General features: G+C 48.3%; 1 protein-coding gene across 5 annotated transcripts in view; it reads right to left on the bottom strand.

Annotated features, from left to right (window-relative positions):
- Positions 1–15808, bottom strand: part of FHOD3 (formin homology 2 domain containing 3) — a 386194-nt gene that overhangs the window by 33868 nt on the left and 336518 nt on the right. For all 5 annotated transcript variants that reach the window (XM_070421006.1, XM_070421007.1, XM_070421008.1 and 2 more), the window contains 2 exons: positions 12902–13782; positions 2280–2438 (listed from right to left, as the gene is read on the bottom strand). In XM_070421006.1, coding sequence (XP_070277107.1) covers positions 2280–2438; positions 12902–13782 — 1040 coding nt within the window. The remainder of the gene's footprint in view (positions 1–2279; positions 2439–12901; positions 13783–15808) is intronic.

The following is a 15808-nucleotide window of genomic DNA, read 5'->3' as shown; positions in this document are numbered from 1 at the left end:
GCAACCATAGTAAAACAAAGACTTATATTTTTGATATTTATTTTATATATTTAAATGCCATTTAACAAAGAAAAATCAACCAAAAAAATGAGTTTGCATGTCACCTCTGACACGCATGTCATAAGTTCGCCATCACTGTCCTAGATGAACACTCGGTTTGTCCAGGTGGGCAGCCCCCACCTGCCCAGTGGCAAGCCAATGCCCTTCCCCTCGCTTGCTCCTCTGGGGGTCCCAGAGTGGGGCTGCCTCACACTGAGGCCTGCCTCCTCCTTCTTGTTTGGGAGTATCTCAATGTCCCTTTCTGTATGTACCTGCTGTCACCTGCATTCTCCTTTATGCCCCCTGCCCCAATCAGCCATGTACCCTCACTCCCTGGCTGCCCACCTGGATATGTTGACCTGCTCTGCTGCCTGGCCTGACTCTACACTTGGGGCTCAACTTCCTCTCCAGCCATAAAGAAATGTATTTCCCTCCTTGTACCTGCTCCTGGGGACAGGGTGCGTGTGTGTTTCTAAGAGTAGAGTTGCTTAAGCTTATATTCTTTTCCTAGGGTGGCTGTAACCACAAAGTGGATTTGAGAGACTAGAAGTCTGCTCTCAAGGACTGCGTAGGGCTATGTTCTCTCTAAAGGCCCCAGGAAAGGATCTGTATTGCCTCTCCCTAGTGTCTGGTGGTTGCAGGCAATCCTCGGTGCTCCTTGACCTGTAAACACATCACTCCAGTCTCCGCCTCCGTCACCTCGTGGCACTCTGTTATGTGGTCTCCCTGTGTGCTTTCTGTCTGCACAAGACATCCTCCGCTCTACATCTATATCGAAACATCCCTCTTCTTATAAGGATCTCAGTCCCTGGAGCAGGGCCCACACCAATCCAGCACAACTTTATCTTAACTGGATCACAGCTGTCAGGACTGTTTCCAAATAAGGTCATATTCTGAGGTTCTGGGTGGACATGGATTTTGAAGGGACACTGCTCAATCCAGCTTAAACTTCTAGGGACACAGTGTCTCCTGTGGAGGCCTCTTCTTTTTCAGAGCACAAAGGCACACATGCCCCACTGCTCCCACAGAGGCACACACCCCACTGCACCCTCCCACACTCAGGGCTGGGTCAAGTCTGGCACCGTGGCCTGAGCCACTCCTTGCATCCAACTCTTTTGTCAAGGGCTTGCTTTCCTCACTGGAGTCAGTCCTCATTTGTTCTCTCTACTCTCAAGTCTTTCACATAAGACTGTCATGAATGAACCCCAAGTATGGAAGAATATTAAAGGAACCCAGGGCTTCTTGCTGATAGGAGATGAAGTGGCTATCACCCAATTCTGTGAAGCAGTGTCCTCCTGTACCCACTCTGACCCAATGGGCCCCATCCTGTATCGCCATCTGTTTTTGTTAATCCTCACCCGAGAATATTTTTTCCATTGATTTTTTTTTTTAAGAGAGAGACACATCGATTGGTTGTCTCCTGCATGTGCCTGATTGGGGCTGAGGATTGAGCCTGCACCGAGGTTTGTGCCCTTGACCGGGAATCGAACCTGCAACCCTTTGGTGGGTGGGCCATCATTCTAACTACTGCACTATGCTGTATCACCTGTCTTTAGGAGTCTGAGGGCTGAATCATTGGCTCTGTCTCCATGATTAGAATAGGAGTTTATCTTGCTTCAGACTAGCACTCGCCCACAGTGAAGGAAGAACAAGTATTGGCGGGAGAGCACTGAGCCCTTCCTGGCAGAGCAGGTGAGCTGTGGCTCCAGCGAGGCCACCTACCAGTCGTGTAGTCACAGCCAAGTCACCCACCTCTCTGCACTTGTGCCATTCAGATCAGCACATGCCAAAGCCTCAGCTGGCTTGGCTTCTCCAGTTTCTCAAATGAAACATCTCTCTCCACACCCTAACAAGTGCAAAGAGAGAAACAAAGTCATTTACATGAATATGAGCACACCCTACTTTTGAAACTGCTCCTTAAACATATTTGGTTTGAAATGATGTTAAAGAAGATCCTGAAAGCCTCCTAAGGAGGTTATCACATTCTTCCTCCAGGATGAGGTAGGTGGAGTATGGTCAGAAGGAAGTCAGTAAATGAATCATGAACTTCATAGGTAATGAGGGACTTTCCCATCCCCAAGAAGTTAAAAAGACACGAGAATTATGAACATTATTCAGAGTCTGGCTGAGACAAAAAGAAACGGCAAGCCACCCGACAAAGTCACACTGGACACAGTAATGCTTTGCATATATGTGACACATTGCAGAATGCAAATAATGCTTGGCGGAGCGGCTCTCACCTCAATTCCTTCTTTATTTAAGGCATATTCATCAAAATTCAAGATGGCGATCTTGATCGTTCTTGGAGGGGGCAGCACCGTCAGCCCGATGTTAATGGCATTGCTCCTCTTCGAGTCCAGGACGATGATCTCCTGCCTTTTTCCGTCTGCGGCAGTTTTCTGGGTAATAGAACAAGGAGAATCCAAGATTAATGCCTCATCTTTGATCCTTTCTGTGTTTCATTATTAAAAGCAAACTCACTATTTATTCAGAGATGAAAACCAGTGGCCCCACTTAGACGCAAAGGACTGGCTACCGCTCAGCACAGAAGAAAGCCATCAGGGCTCAGCTCTTGGCAGCCGCCAGGCACAGGCCAGCAGTGGAACTTCGCAAGTCAGACACATTACAAAACAAAATTGATTTTCCTTGAATTGGGAACAATGTGATATTTTGCAAGAAAGACACACACACACACACACACACACACACACACTCCTTTTTTTTCCATAGAAGCAGTGGAAACAAAACTAAATCTTCCCAGAGCTCCCTCCCAGTGATCTGCAAGGAATCGGAATGTGCTCTGGTTGGCCCTAGGGCACATGGTGTGTGCCTGGGGATGGAGATGGTGGTACACGTGCTGAGGAGACAGGAGTGACATGGAGAACCCGCCATGGCTGGCCGGTCAGCCCCTCTGGATCCCTGGCCACATCGTCTCAGGGGCTCCTGTCCCCATTCAAATGTCCCATGCCCCTTATTCCAGAGTACCTGCCACACTTCCCCATGTGAGCAGCTGCCATCAGTGGGTGAGGAGGAACCTTCTTAGGAAGGAGACCAAAGGACAGGTGCTGGTGAAGAGGAATGGGGGGACAAACAGACCTGGAGGCCAAGGAGGAGAACAGAGGACAGAAGTGTCTAAGTGTCCTCATAGAGCCCTCGTGTGTCACTTCCCTGCTGGGCTGAGTGCGTTGGGAGCAGGCCCTGGGTGTGTGGTGCCCAGAGATGAGGTGACAAGGCCTCCAGCTTCCCCCTGAGCTCCTGGGAAGTTCAGGGTAGTGGACATGGGGACAAGTGGACAAGGTCTGGTCAGCAAGCCCCCTTACCATGCAAACAGAGCTGGGAGAATAACTATTCTTATTCAGGTAACAAGCCTATATGACAATGATGAGTTAGGCAGAGCGGACCTCTTGAAGGAAAAGATGGGGGTTTACAATGTGAGGGGCTCAGCAGTGGGGTAATTAACTCATCTAATGTTGGGGGGGCAGGGTCTGGAGGAGCTGACATCTCGGCTGGGTCCTAAAGAATGTGTAGGATCTAGTTTGGAGCTGGGGAGAGAAGATAAGGAGATAAGAAGTGGCTTTGTCTAGATTGCCGGGGATTGCCAGAGAAGAAGCTGGAGGTTTGGGGGTCCACAACCGGGGGCCCTCAGGAGCCAGCCGTTCTGACTCCATTGCAGGCGGGCCCCAGCTGAATGGCTGACTGCTGCTCACCATGTGTGTGGCTGGGCTGGGAGCAGCGGAACTGTCAGGAGAAGCTGGCCATTGCAACATGAGACTGGAAGCCGACTTGGAGAAAAGGATTGCGGCCCCTTACGTCCTACTGAGCCCTTCCAAAATCAATTACTAAAATTCTATTTTAGATCCTTAAATATGCATTTGGGAATAAATTAAAATTACTTCCCAAGGAAAATAATTGAAAGCATCCCAGCTGCTCTGGGGCGTGGTGGCCAGGAGGAACAGTGCCTGTGGGTGTGGCATCGGCTCTGACCGCCAGCTTCCGGGATGTATGGCACATGGATGCACCCCCGTTCCGCAGGGCAAGCTTGTCTTCTATTCATTTAATCCAATGAGCCTCTCAGGAACCCTTGAAATTTAGCTTTTGAAATCTAATCACAAATAGTATTTTGTGGGTGAAATGCTAAGAAGGAATGGGAAAGGGGTTGGCAAATGCTGACTACAGGCAATGAAGAGGGATGAGAGGGATGTTAAGATTCGAAATTCCGCCCTAGCCAGTTTGGCTCACTGGATAGAGCATTGGCCTGCGGACTGAAGGGTCCCAGGTTCGATTCTGGCCAAGGGCACATGCCTGGGTTGTGGGTTTGATCCCCAGTAGGGGGGCATGCAGGAGGCAGCTAATCCATGATTCTCTCTCATCACTGATGTGTCTATCTCTCTATCCCTCTCCCTTCCTCTCTGAAATTAATAAAAATATATTTTTTAAAAAAAGATTCAAAATTCCCACTCACCTAGCACCCACTCCTTCTTCCCTGCTCACAGCAGGACCTTGACTTCTGTTGGGCTGGCAATGTGTCAGTGACATCAGTCCCATCCCTGGACCCTTGCAGCCAAAGCTGGGCCTGTGACCTAGGTCTGGCTTTTGTTTTTCTGATTAAAAAGGGATAGACCCAGAGGGCCATGCCGATTGCCCTTCCCCTTTTTTCCTGCCAAGAGTGTGGACATGAGGCTACATAAGGATGGCAGCACGGAAGGAGCCTGGGTCTGGCATTGGAGGGGCACTTTCCCCAAACCAGGCTCCAGTGCAGGAGGCACTGATCAGAGGGCAGGGATTCCCTGGGAATCATTAGCCCTTAGCCCCTCACCTACAGTCCCCTCATTCCAGGAACCCAGAGAGATGCCTGGACAGGCCCAGCCCAACCAGAGCCTTTGTGCAAATGAGAAAAAGACCACCTCCCCGCAACTGGGGGGACACATTCCCATGGCAAACAGCTTGAGAAGAAAGCACCGCTCAGATTTCAGCCCTGCCCCTTCAGTCAGTGTCTACGTGCCAAACAACGTGCACAGACCTACATGGTGGCCCTGAGCCTGACATATCCTTGTCCCCATTTCAACAGAATTGAATGGACACCAGTGGGCACACCCACACACTCCCCTGTAAGTTGGGGAGATGCCTCCGGCATCCTGAGACACTCTCCCCACAGATGACTGAAAGCTCTCCCCACAGATGACTCTCCATGTTTTCAGAGCTACTTCCACCCACTTTGTGAAGGAATAAGAATTAAAGTAATATCTGAAATTGATTTATTCAATCTCTGGAGTTTATCCAAGAAATGTTTTAAATGCTGTGCTTCATAATGAAAACAGATTCCACTGGAAGCTACTTGAGCACACCAGTGCCTTGGGGTTTGTCTTGCCTGACCTAAGGTGGTGGCTCATGTAGGGCTGTCCTTTCTTCCCACAGTAACCTAGACAAGCACCTGCAGGAGCTAGCCAAAGTTCCCCGTGCCCAAGAGCCCGTGCCCATGTCTAAGGATTAGCAGTTATCAATTCTGATCCATTTCAATAATCTTTTTGGGTTCAAAGTCCTCGATCAGCAAGTATGACCTTCAAATATCTTTCACATGGTCCTGTGACACAGCAATGTCATCCATCCTCATCTACAAAGCCTCTCATGTCCCCCTGTCCTTCGTTCCCACCACCTCCGCCCTGAGCCCAGCCCCTGGTGCCAGCCTCCATCCCTGGCCTTCTGCTCCTAGTCTCTCCTCTTCCCCAGGCCACCTATCACTTGCTTGCTCACAGCCTTTCTCAATCACTCATTTCCTTATTGCACTTCTTTGATCAGAAAGTCAGTGACTGCCCATTGTTTAAAATTAGAAAAATAGGAAATGGGTCAATGATGGAAAGAGGATATAAAGCAGGAGCCAAAGAAGGAAGAGTGGTCATTGTGAAGAAGATTAGGAGTTAAATGCCCTTCTGAAGGCATCTAGAACAAAGGGGTAAGATGTGAGAGGACAAAGGTGGCACAGGACTTGGGAAGATGACAGGAGGCATAACTTCTAGGCAAGAAATCAGAAAGTTGTCCTGCATTTGATAGGAAACTAGACACATCCCAAAAAGCAACTCCCAAACAAGAAAGCAACAGACCAAAACCTCTTGACATATTGACACAGGGCCTACATGAAGGAAATGACAACACCATCTCGAAAGTAATAAAAGAAGATGTGAATAAAGGAGAAACAGCATATTTCTGGATAGGAAGTCTCAATGTTAAAAGGAAGCTCATTTTTCTCTCATCTAATACATACATTTAAAGTAATTCTAATAAAAAGCCAACAAGGTATTTTAGAATTAAAAAATATTCTAAAGTCACTATGAAAGGCTATATGTATAAAAAAAATCAGTAGCGTTATATATAATATTTACCCGATCAGCTATAAAAACATTAGAAAACCAATATAACTAAAATGTGTAGCACTAGAATAGCTAGAATGATAGAACAGAAAAAGTGATAGTACAGAAAAAGCTCTCAGACAACCTTCCAGGGCATTCCAACACATACCAAGATTAGTGAGTGACATTCATTTGAATGCCTGATCTCTAACATGGAACCAAAGAAAGTAACCTGAAGTCAGAAAAACCACTATGGCCGGTTAGCATCCTGACAGACTGACTGACATTTTCCTTCATAAGAAGAGAGAAGGCAAGAGCAGTCTCGGGTAAGTATGGTGGGAGCACATCACGCCCCACGGACCCCCATGGCTGACCAGAGTCTCAAGTCATGATCAGTGATGGTGCAGGACGGCAAACCCTGAGCAGAGGCGGGAGGAGAGGCTGAGTCCTCCAACAGCCTCTTTCTGATTGGCTGAGTGTCTTCCCATATTTATTGATCTGGAGCCTCTCTTTGATATAGATCCCATTTCCTTAAACAGGTATTGCCCAAGTGCCAGTGAGGTGCCTACTCCTTGAGTGGGGCCATTTCTATGAGAATAATCTAATAAAGAAATGCATACCTGGGGAGGGCCAGGAGGTCCATGACACTATTGCTCAATCCTATTCTGAGGCTGACAGGCTGGCCTCCAGGACTAATGGGGAGGGGAGCTCTGGAGACAGGCCAGGGGATTCTCCATTGCCAGGAGCAGTGGCTCCTCTGTGACTGACAGCAGAATGGCAAACATGAAGTCCCCACCACTAACTGGGAGAAACACAACATCGTTTACCCGAGGAGGAAACGGGTCTGATCAATCTGCCGACACTCTCTGAAGGAAAACCAGGAATGTAGTTTAATCAGAGCAGCGCTTTACAACTTGGGGTGCACAAGAGAATCCCTAGGGGTACCTTTAAGCCACAGTGATACTTGGGTCCCCTCAGAGATCCGATATCCCTTGTCTAGAGTGGGGCGCAGGGGTCACAGATGTTTAAAAGATATCTGCCACAACAGGACTCTCTGATTTAGACTTTCAGAAGTCTAAAGGCTTTGAGCAGGATTGTTGGGCAAGTAGAAAGTCGATCTTCCAATAAAAGGAAACAATTGAAAGACGAAACAAAAAGCAGGGGTAAGGGAACCTTTCTTAGGATAGAAAGACAGTAATGGGGTCCTCACTTAGCTGCCTCCATTCCAAATGCAGCAAGGACTGGTCCTGCCAGTTTTATGAATGATGTGGGAATCAAGACCTCAGGACTATAGACAATGCAGGAAGTTGTTACTGATGTTAAAATGAGCCTGATGTGCCCAACAACTGCCAAGCTCCTCCCAGCCCTGAGCTGAGCTCTCAGGTCCTTCCACGCTCAGGGGTAATGCAGCTTAGGGCTGTGGGGCTGGTGCAGCCGACTCCTGAGGACTGGGCCACACACTCTGCCTCAGCCAATGCCACACAACCACATCATGGTGTTGGTTCTAGGAAATGAAACAGAAAACCCTGCTCCACTAGTCCTGGGGCTTCTGTCTGCGGTACACCATGCAGGCAGCAGCACCCTCACGAGGGGACAGAATGAAATGAGGAGAGTACGGAGGGACCAAAGCTTGTGGAGGCATGTGCTCTGGGCAGGTGAACAGGCCTTATTTTCCATATTTTCCTGGAATGCTGCCACAAAGGATCACCCCTTAGAATTTTTAAAGAGTAATTTGAAAAAAATTAAAATAAAAAAATGTAGCCTTTAAAACGTAGATATTCAGCCCTAGCCAGTTTGGCTCAGTAGATAGAGTGTCGGCCTGTGGACTGAAGGATCCCAGGTTCGATTCTGGTCAAGAGCACATCCCAGGGTTGTGGGCTCAATTACCAGTTGGGGGTGTGCAGGAAGCAGTCGATCAATGATTCTTTTTCATCATTGATGTTCTCTCTCTCTCTCTCTCTCTCTCTCTCTCTCTCTCTCTCTCTCTCTTTCTTCCTTCCTCTCTGAAGTCAATAAAAATATATTTTTTAAAAAGTAAATATTCCGCCCTGGCTGGTGTGGCTCAGTTGGTTGGGCATCATCCCATGCACCGAAAGGCACATACCCAGGTTGTGGGTTTGATCCTGGTCAAAGTGCCTACAGAAGGTAATAATCTTTCTCTGTCATATCAATGTTTCTCTCTCACTCTCTCTCTAAAATCAATTAAAAATATATTTAAAAATTAAAAGAGGATATTCAGCACATAGAACGTATCACCCCAGAGGGTGTTGCGACTGAAAATAGAAACTGGCTAGGGACATGATTTACTGAGAGGACTCGGAGAGTTTCAGAGAATGCCACTGAGTTTGACAGCACTTCCATGAAAGGCGACCGATTTCTCAACATGCCTCTCAACATCTTGCCACAGCCCCTCGGACAGGCTCAGGAGGACACTGGCTCAGAAATGGCAAATCACTCCTCGCTCCCCGCCAATTGCCAAGAGAGTGACGCCACTGGACAGTTTCAAAGCTGTTCGTTGAGAAAATGGCCATGACCAGGGTGCCAGGATACACATGTCAGCAGATGTGACAATTATGGAATTTTCCTAAGGTCTGTAACAAGGGAACAGGCAATACATACGGAAAAGCATTAAGGCAAAAATCAAAACAACAACAAAACCCCTACTGAGGCCCTAACCGGTTTGGCTCAGTGGATAGACCGTCGGCCTGTGGACTGAACAGTCCCAGATTCGATTCCGGCCAAGGGCATGTACCTTGGTTGCGGGCACATCCCCAGTAGGGGGTGTGCAGGAGGCAGCTGATTGATGTTTCTCTCTCATCGATGTTTCTAACTCTCTATCCCTCTCCCTTCCTCTCTGTAAAAATCAATAAAATATATTAAAAAAAAACACCCTACTGAGCCTACATAATGGCTGAAACACCCTCAGTTAGGAATGATGCTTCTGAGGAACTTGCCAAAATAGGCTTAATTTTAATTAAGTATTAATTAGTATTAATTAATTTCCCATTCTTTCCCTTTGGGTCTTCTATGGCAGAGGCCAACTGCAAAACAGGTACATTTCTAATGATCATGTAGTTTATCTGGTACCCCAACCTGGACATTGTCACCGCTGAATTTTTTTTAAGTCACAGCTAATAGATTCTGATACATTTAGAAACTTCAGGGCAAATAAAATTGAACAATCTCTCCAAATCAATTCTAGAGCCCCCTCTTCATGGTAAACAAATGAACCCAAGGTAAGACAGCACTGAGCTCCCAAGGGAAAGCCAAGTCCCCTTCTTCATTCTGGTCATCTCTTCCCTCCACACCTGTCTTGGTCTGTCTGTAACGTGGAAGATAAAGGCTGCCCTTTGCAGCCCTTTATTAGACACATGAGTTAGAAGGCCACTTCCTGGGGTTCCTCAGGATGACATCAAGTTCACAGAGGGTCTGTCCCCAGACCCTACATCTTTCCCTTTTGCCCTATGTGATTCTCCACATCTTAGACCAACAGTAGAAACACAACATGATGAAATTCAGCACAGGATTTCTGTCTTTCTCCACAAAACATAATCAAAGTCATCTTACTAAAAAGCTATATATACATTTCCTGCAGAGAGAGAGCGAGAGAGAAATGTAGATCCAGTTCCAGAAACTATTTGGAAAGGAAACCAAAAAGCACATCTTTCTGTTCTTAGCGTTTCCGTGAAGTGCTGACCCAGCCTGGCTCTTGCACACGAATCTTTGATGGGGGTGGAGGGGACTCGGATGGTCAGAGCCGTGCCCTGTTCTGACGCTGGTCTCGTGTAAGGTCTCTAACGGGAATGGAAACAGACTCCCTTTGCTATGTGCTGTCTTGCAAAATTGACTTCATTTTATTTTTGTTGCACTCCATTGTGTTTAATGAAAAACTTCTCGTGAGTCAGGATTCGGAAGTGGCTGCTTACAGCTGTGTTTCATAAAAAATCCCAGTCATGCATTAGGAACAGAAGTAAAACTGGCTATAGCTGCAGTGGTAACATACACATGATGGAACCAACTCTCCAATGTACTGCGTTTTAACCCTAATTTTCATGCTCACCTTTTGTACATTTGTAAACTATCCCCTGCTCACATCCCCTATCCCCCCAAAACAAAGGTATGGGCTCCTGGGTCCTGTTGTAGAAAATTCTGGAGTCCTTCTGGTAAATTTTTCAATATATTACTTTCCTCTTATGCTTTCTCTTTATACAAAACTAGGCAAACATGTGCCCTTTGGCTAGGCAATAACTTATTTTAAGAGGTCACCACCTATGTCAAGCAAGAAGGAACCTTTGGGCTCCTGGAAGGGCACCAACCAGACTTGTCGCTGACGACAGTGGGACCAAGAGGAGGGGAGGGAGGGGAACTGTCCAGTTGGGGTCTTCTCCAGGAAGCTTCTAATCTTACCATGTCCTTTGTAAAAATGAACTCAGAGGTGCCTTCACTGCCAAACTGTTCCTCCCTTTATTCCTCCTGCCTGGAGTTGAGGGCCAGCCTCTCCCCAGCCACCTCTGAGGTGATGAGTTAGCAGGGGGGCACCTAGAGGGTAAAACCAGCCAGATGAGCCCAGTAAGGGGTGGGGGGAGGAGGAGGAAGAGGGAGACGGGCCAACTAGATCAGCAGGGTGGAGGCTGGAATGAGTGAGGTCAACTGCTGGATAACTCCTGGCAACCAGAGACAGTGTTTTAACCGAGCCAGGCCCATCTTCCCTGAATGCCAGGCCAGACTTTAAGAACTGAAGGGACCCGGCTGTGGTGCCTCAGGGGTTGAGTGTCGACCTATGAACCAGGAGGTCACAGTTCAATTCCCAGTCCCCAGTCAGGGCACATGCCTGATCCCCAGAGGGGGGAGTGCAGGAGGCAGCCAATCAATGATTCTCTTTCATGATTGATGTTTTTCTCTCTCTCTCCCTCTCCCTTCCCCTCTGAAATCAATAAAAATATATTTTAAAAAACTGCAGGGGACTCAAGACTGGCTGAGCACCACATGTTACCCTGGAGAGTCACACACAACACGAGTTTTAACAGAACGTTGACTGGTTACAGCCCCCCTACCTGCTCAGTCGACAACGCACGGACAGGCACTAACTCTGTCACTGGACCTCCTGTCTGAGGGAGCTCTTGCCCGAGGATGCTGCACGTATTTTTTGATTCATAATAGGCAACCGACTGGCAGGTCAGAGAGCCTGACTCAGGCAGCCTTATACTCCCCCAAACAATGGTAAATGGAGAAACACATGGAAACTCTGTTTCTTTGTTACTAATGTTGTGGCCCCACCCAATAACAAAGAAACAGAATTTCTGGAGGATGAGGCCCAGAAATCAGGATTTTAAAAAGATTCCCAGGTGATTCTAATGTGCAGCCAAGGTTGAGAACCACTGCTCTAAATTATACTTCACAAAGTGTTTTCTTACACCCCTCATTCCTGAGAAGTGAGGGTCGTCTTAAACCTGTTTTAAAACTGTAACACACCCCAAATCACAAGGGTTTTAAAAACAACAACCCACCAGTTCTTTCAGATCTGTAAAGAAGAACCAAATCATTAGAAATAAAACCTGTGATGCAGGACGCTGCCGCTTCCTTTCTCGTTAACCGTGACTTTATCCTTAATGCCCAGAAACTTCGTGCACAGTGCTTCCCATTTATAAAAGGGGCTGTGACATCTCTATTAAAAACGCCACAGCAGCAAAGCCTGCAGAACTCTCAGACATTTATGAAGAATCGGGAATCTAGATGGATCTGTAATATTTACAGGATGCCAACGCTATGGCTGTTTGGAACTGTTTAGATAGCTGCTTTATGCTGATGCAGCCAGGAATTATTCAAAGAAATGGCACCTGAATTATTGTCTTTGCAAAAGCACTGTGTGGTTACAGCTGAGGTTCAAACTACAGTGGGGCCTTGACTTACGAGTGTCCCGACTAACGAGTTTTTTGAGATACCAGCTGTCTCTCGGCTGATTTTTTGCATTGAGTTGATAGAGTAATTTGAGTTAATGAGCTCCTTAACGAGCTCGGTCTCAGAACGAATTAAACTCTTAAGTCAAGGCCCCACTGTAGTCCTTTCAGCTCTGATCTCTGAAGGTGAGAGTAATTAATCACGTGGATAAAGTCCACGTGTTGGATAAATGAGCAAGTCTGCTCTCCTCTAGTTGGGAGGAGGCAGGCAGGTGCCAACATCTGCTGTCAGGTGATGCTAATATTCCCGGGTTAACCTTTTGGTTTTTTCCTCCAGGTCATTTGGGTCTTTGAAAGCTACTACTTTACTTAATGGTGTTTGTGGACTGCTATCTATGTCAGCTACTGGGACCCCTTACTCATTTAGCTTACACCTAGGATGTGGCACAAAGAGTAACATGGTAAAGATCAGATTTTTATACTAACTGCCCTCCCCTCCCCTTTTTTTAACCAAACAGCAAAAGCAGCACAAAGGGAATTTTACAGTCAATAAATTCCAGTCCCACTCCACAGCAGAAAAAAACTCTGCAAGTCAGGAAGCAGGCCAGATGCTGGCGGTACCTTTGAGACGGACAATTCCTTAGACTTAGACTCGAACAGGTGCTCCAGCCTGGAAGTGTCCACCTTGATAGGTTCCAGTTTTGACCACAGGAATTCTCTGCAGCGCCGGTTGTTCTTACACGGCCACTCGAAAGGCCGCACTTCATTCCAGAACAGACGGATGGTCTTCTTTTTCTTCGTGAATGCCGGCTGACCCCTGGGTACCTGGGGCCACCCTAAGCCCTGAGGAGCATTGAATACTGGAGGAGGAGCCAATAAATTACCGGGGATGGGAGGGGGAGGCACGCTGTCCAGCAAGGGTGGAGGGGGCGGGGGCGGCAAACCCAGAAAGGTAGGTGGAGGTGGGGGAGGTGGCCCAGGAGCCTCCCCATGACCCAGGTCCATGTCTAGGACATCGATGTCATCCTCCTCTCCCAGGTCGGTGAAATCCATGTCTTGGATTCTGAGCTCCCTTGGGTTGGCCATGAGCTGGTCCCAGATGTGGTCGGACTCCGTCTTGGGCTGGGGGGATGCTTTCTCCGGGACCGTGTCATCGGGCTGGGTGTCGGAGGAAACGGGCCCTCTCCCCAGGTCCCCGCTGTTGAATTTCTCCGCGAAGGCTTTCACGCTGCCCCGGTTGTCCAGACAGCCCACGTCCACCCTCCTGACACTCTCGTCCTGCGCCAGGGAGCTGGCCTGCAGCGTGGATATCCTGCTGGCCAGGCTGGGCACCGCCTCTGCCCCCTGCTCAGCGCCCGCGGGCTCGCCCTCCCCCTTCTCCTCGGCATCCGTGGGCTTTCTGTTATGGGCATACAGCATGTCCAGCATGAAGCGTTTGTTGGTGAGGATGTCGCCACACTGTTCATTTACACTGGCATCCTGAACCCCCGCGGACCACAAACCTGAAAGCAGACAGGAGAGAGAAAAATGAGAAAGGCGCAGGGCCACACCCCGAGAAAACCAGGTAGGGAAGCTGTGGGCTTTCTGTACACGGCCACTCAGAGGAGACAGGGAAGCAAGACCCCCGAAGAGGAAGGCGGCCATGGCTGGCAAAACGCCCTCGACCAGATGCAGATGCTGCACCTAATGCCCAGTGACCTGCTCCAGGACCCGCGACGCCTGTAGGTGTGACACTGCCCAGGCTCCTGGGAGACTTTTCCTGACCTTCACTACTCACCATGACAGCTGGTCAGGACCCAGCCACAGGCGACCAAGGGGCTTCTGTCCTAAGCACACAGGGAGGCAAGGAAGATGCTCCCTCCCCCAGAGGCCTCCAAGAGGCTGTGGGGTTATTTCCATCGCTCTTCCTCCTCCACATCGCACCAGGGCAGCTCAAACCGCCCAGAGAGATGCATACACCATGCCACAGGTTGCACTTAAAATTCAGGAGACCCTTAAAGCTGCCTGGCTGTCTCTCTAAGACCTCCCCTAGGTGACCTTTCACACCCTCCTCTCTCCTCTACCCCCCTCACCCATCCCATCCTCGCACAGCGTGGCCCTGCTCCATGAAGCGACATCCTCACCAACAAACGCTTCATGCTGGACATGCTGTATGCCCATAACAGAAAGCCCACGGATGGGAGCCCAGCGTGGCCCAACTTCACAAAGTCAGAAAAATCTACCAGGGCGTTCATTCCGCCTCCACTGGACCACCTGCACCTGAACATGGTCTAACTTCACCCATCTTAAAAAACACAAACAAAAAGCCCACCATTCACTCCATGTATCCCTCCTACTATAATCCAACTTTTCTCCTTTCCTTTAAAGATGCTGATGAGGTGTTTTCGTGTTTTGTTTTGTTTTGCTCACTGTTTCCAGTTTCTCTATTTTCTCTTGAACGAGTCTCAGGAAGTTTTTGCTCCCTCCACCTTTCAAACCTGCTCCTTTCCAGGGGACCGCCGCCTTGCCTGCTGCACTAGCCCCAGCTGCTCACCCTCCTCCCTCACTTAGATCCTTCACTTGCTTCGCTTGGCTTCCCGGACACTGCACTCAGCTGGGTTGCTTCCTTTTTTCTGGCTGCTCCTTTCTCAGTATCCTGTGCCGATTCCTCCTTTATCTTTACCCTTGAAATGTCCTTGGACCTCTTCTCTCCATCCTTACTCACTCTCTTAGTCACCATCTCATCCAATCTCAGGGCTTTAAATACCATCTTCTGCCCTCGCCCCCAGCCCCCTCACTGAACCTGCTTCTCCTGAAATTGTTTCCTGTCTAGGATATGGAAACTTCATCTTTCTGCCAATCCCCCAAATCTGAGTCATCTTTGACACCTCCTCTTCTTTTATCCCTCACAGCAGGGCATCCTGTTAGTTAAATGGTCATGTTATAGTCAGAATCCAATCTTTTTTTTTTTATCACCTCCCCTGTCACAACCCTGGGCTGAGCCAGCATGGTTTCTTGCCTACAGCACTGCAAGGTCTCACTGGTCCCAGCTTCAACTCTTGCCCCTCCACAGTCAATTCTTAATACAACAGCCACGTGATGTGTTAAAATATCTGATCATACCTTTTTGCTCAAAGTCTTCTAACGATGTCAAATTTCCCTGAGACAAAAAACCAATGACCTTGCAAGGTTCACAAGCCTCGTGTGATCTCACCTGAATTGTTTTTCATTTACCGCCACCACCCCAGGCAGACAGACATGAACATCGTCAGCTACAGTAGCTCCTTGGCATTCCTAGAACTCCCCAGACATGACCCGGCCTCAGGGCCCTTGCCCCTCCTAAACAAACTGCACCCAGTTAATCGCATGGTTTGCTCCTCAAAACCCTTTATGCCTTTGCTCAAATAGTAACTTCTCAGCAAAGTCTTCCCCAAACACCTTATTTAAAATTGTGCAATGCTCTCTCTCACCAACACTGTTTATCATCCTTTCCTGCTTTATTTTTCACCACAGCACTTATTACTATGTAACCTTCCACATAATTTTCTA

The sequence above is a fragment of the Myotis yumanensis genome, unplaced genomic scaffold, assembly GCF_028538775.1.
Source record: "Myotis yumanensis isolate MYYU_CA2020_CCGP unplaced genomic scaffold, mMyoYum1.0.hap1 SCAF_7, whole genome shotgun sequence".
Classification (NCBI taxonomy): domain Eukaryota; kingdom Metazoa; phylum Chordata; class Mammalia; order Chiroptera; family Vespertilionidae; genus Myotis; species Myotis yumanensis.
The sequence above is the reverse complement of the archived record's forward strand: the minus strand, read 5'-3'. Positions and strand labels throughout refer to the sequence as shown.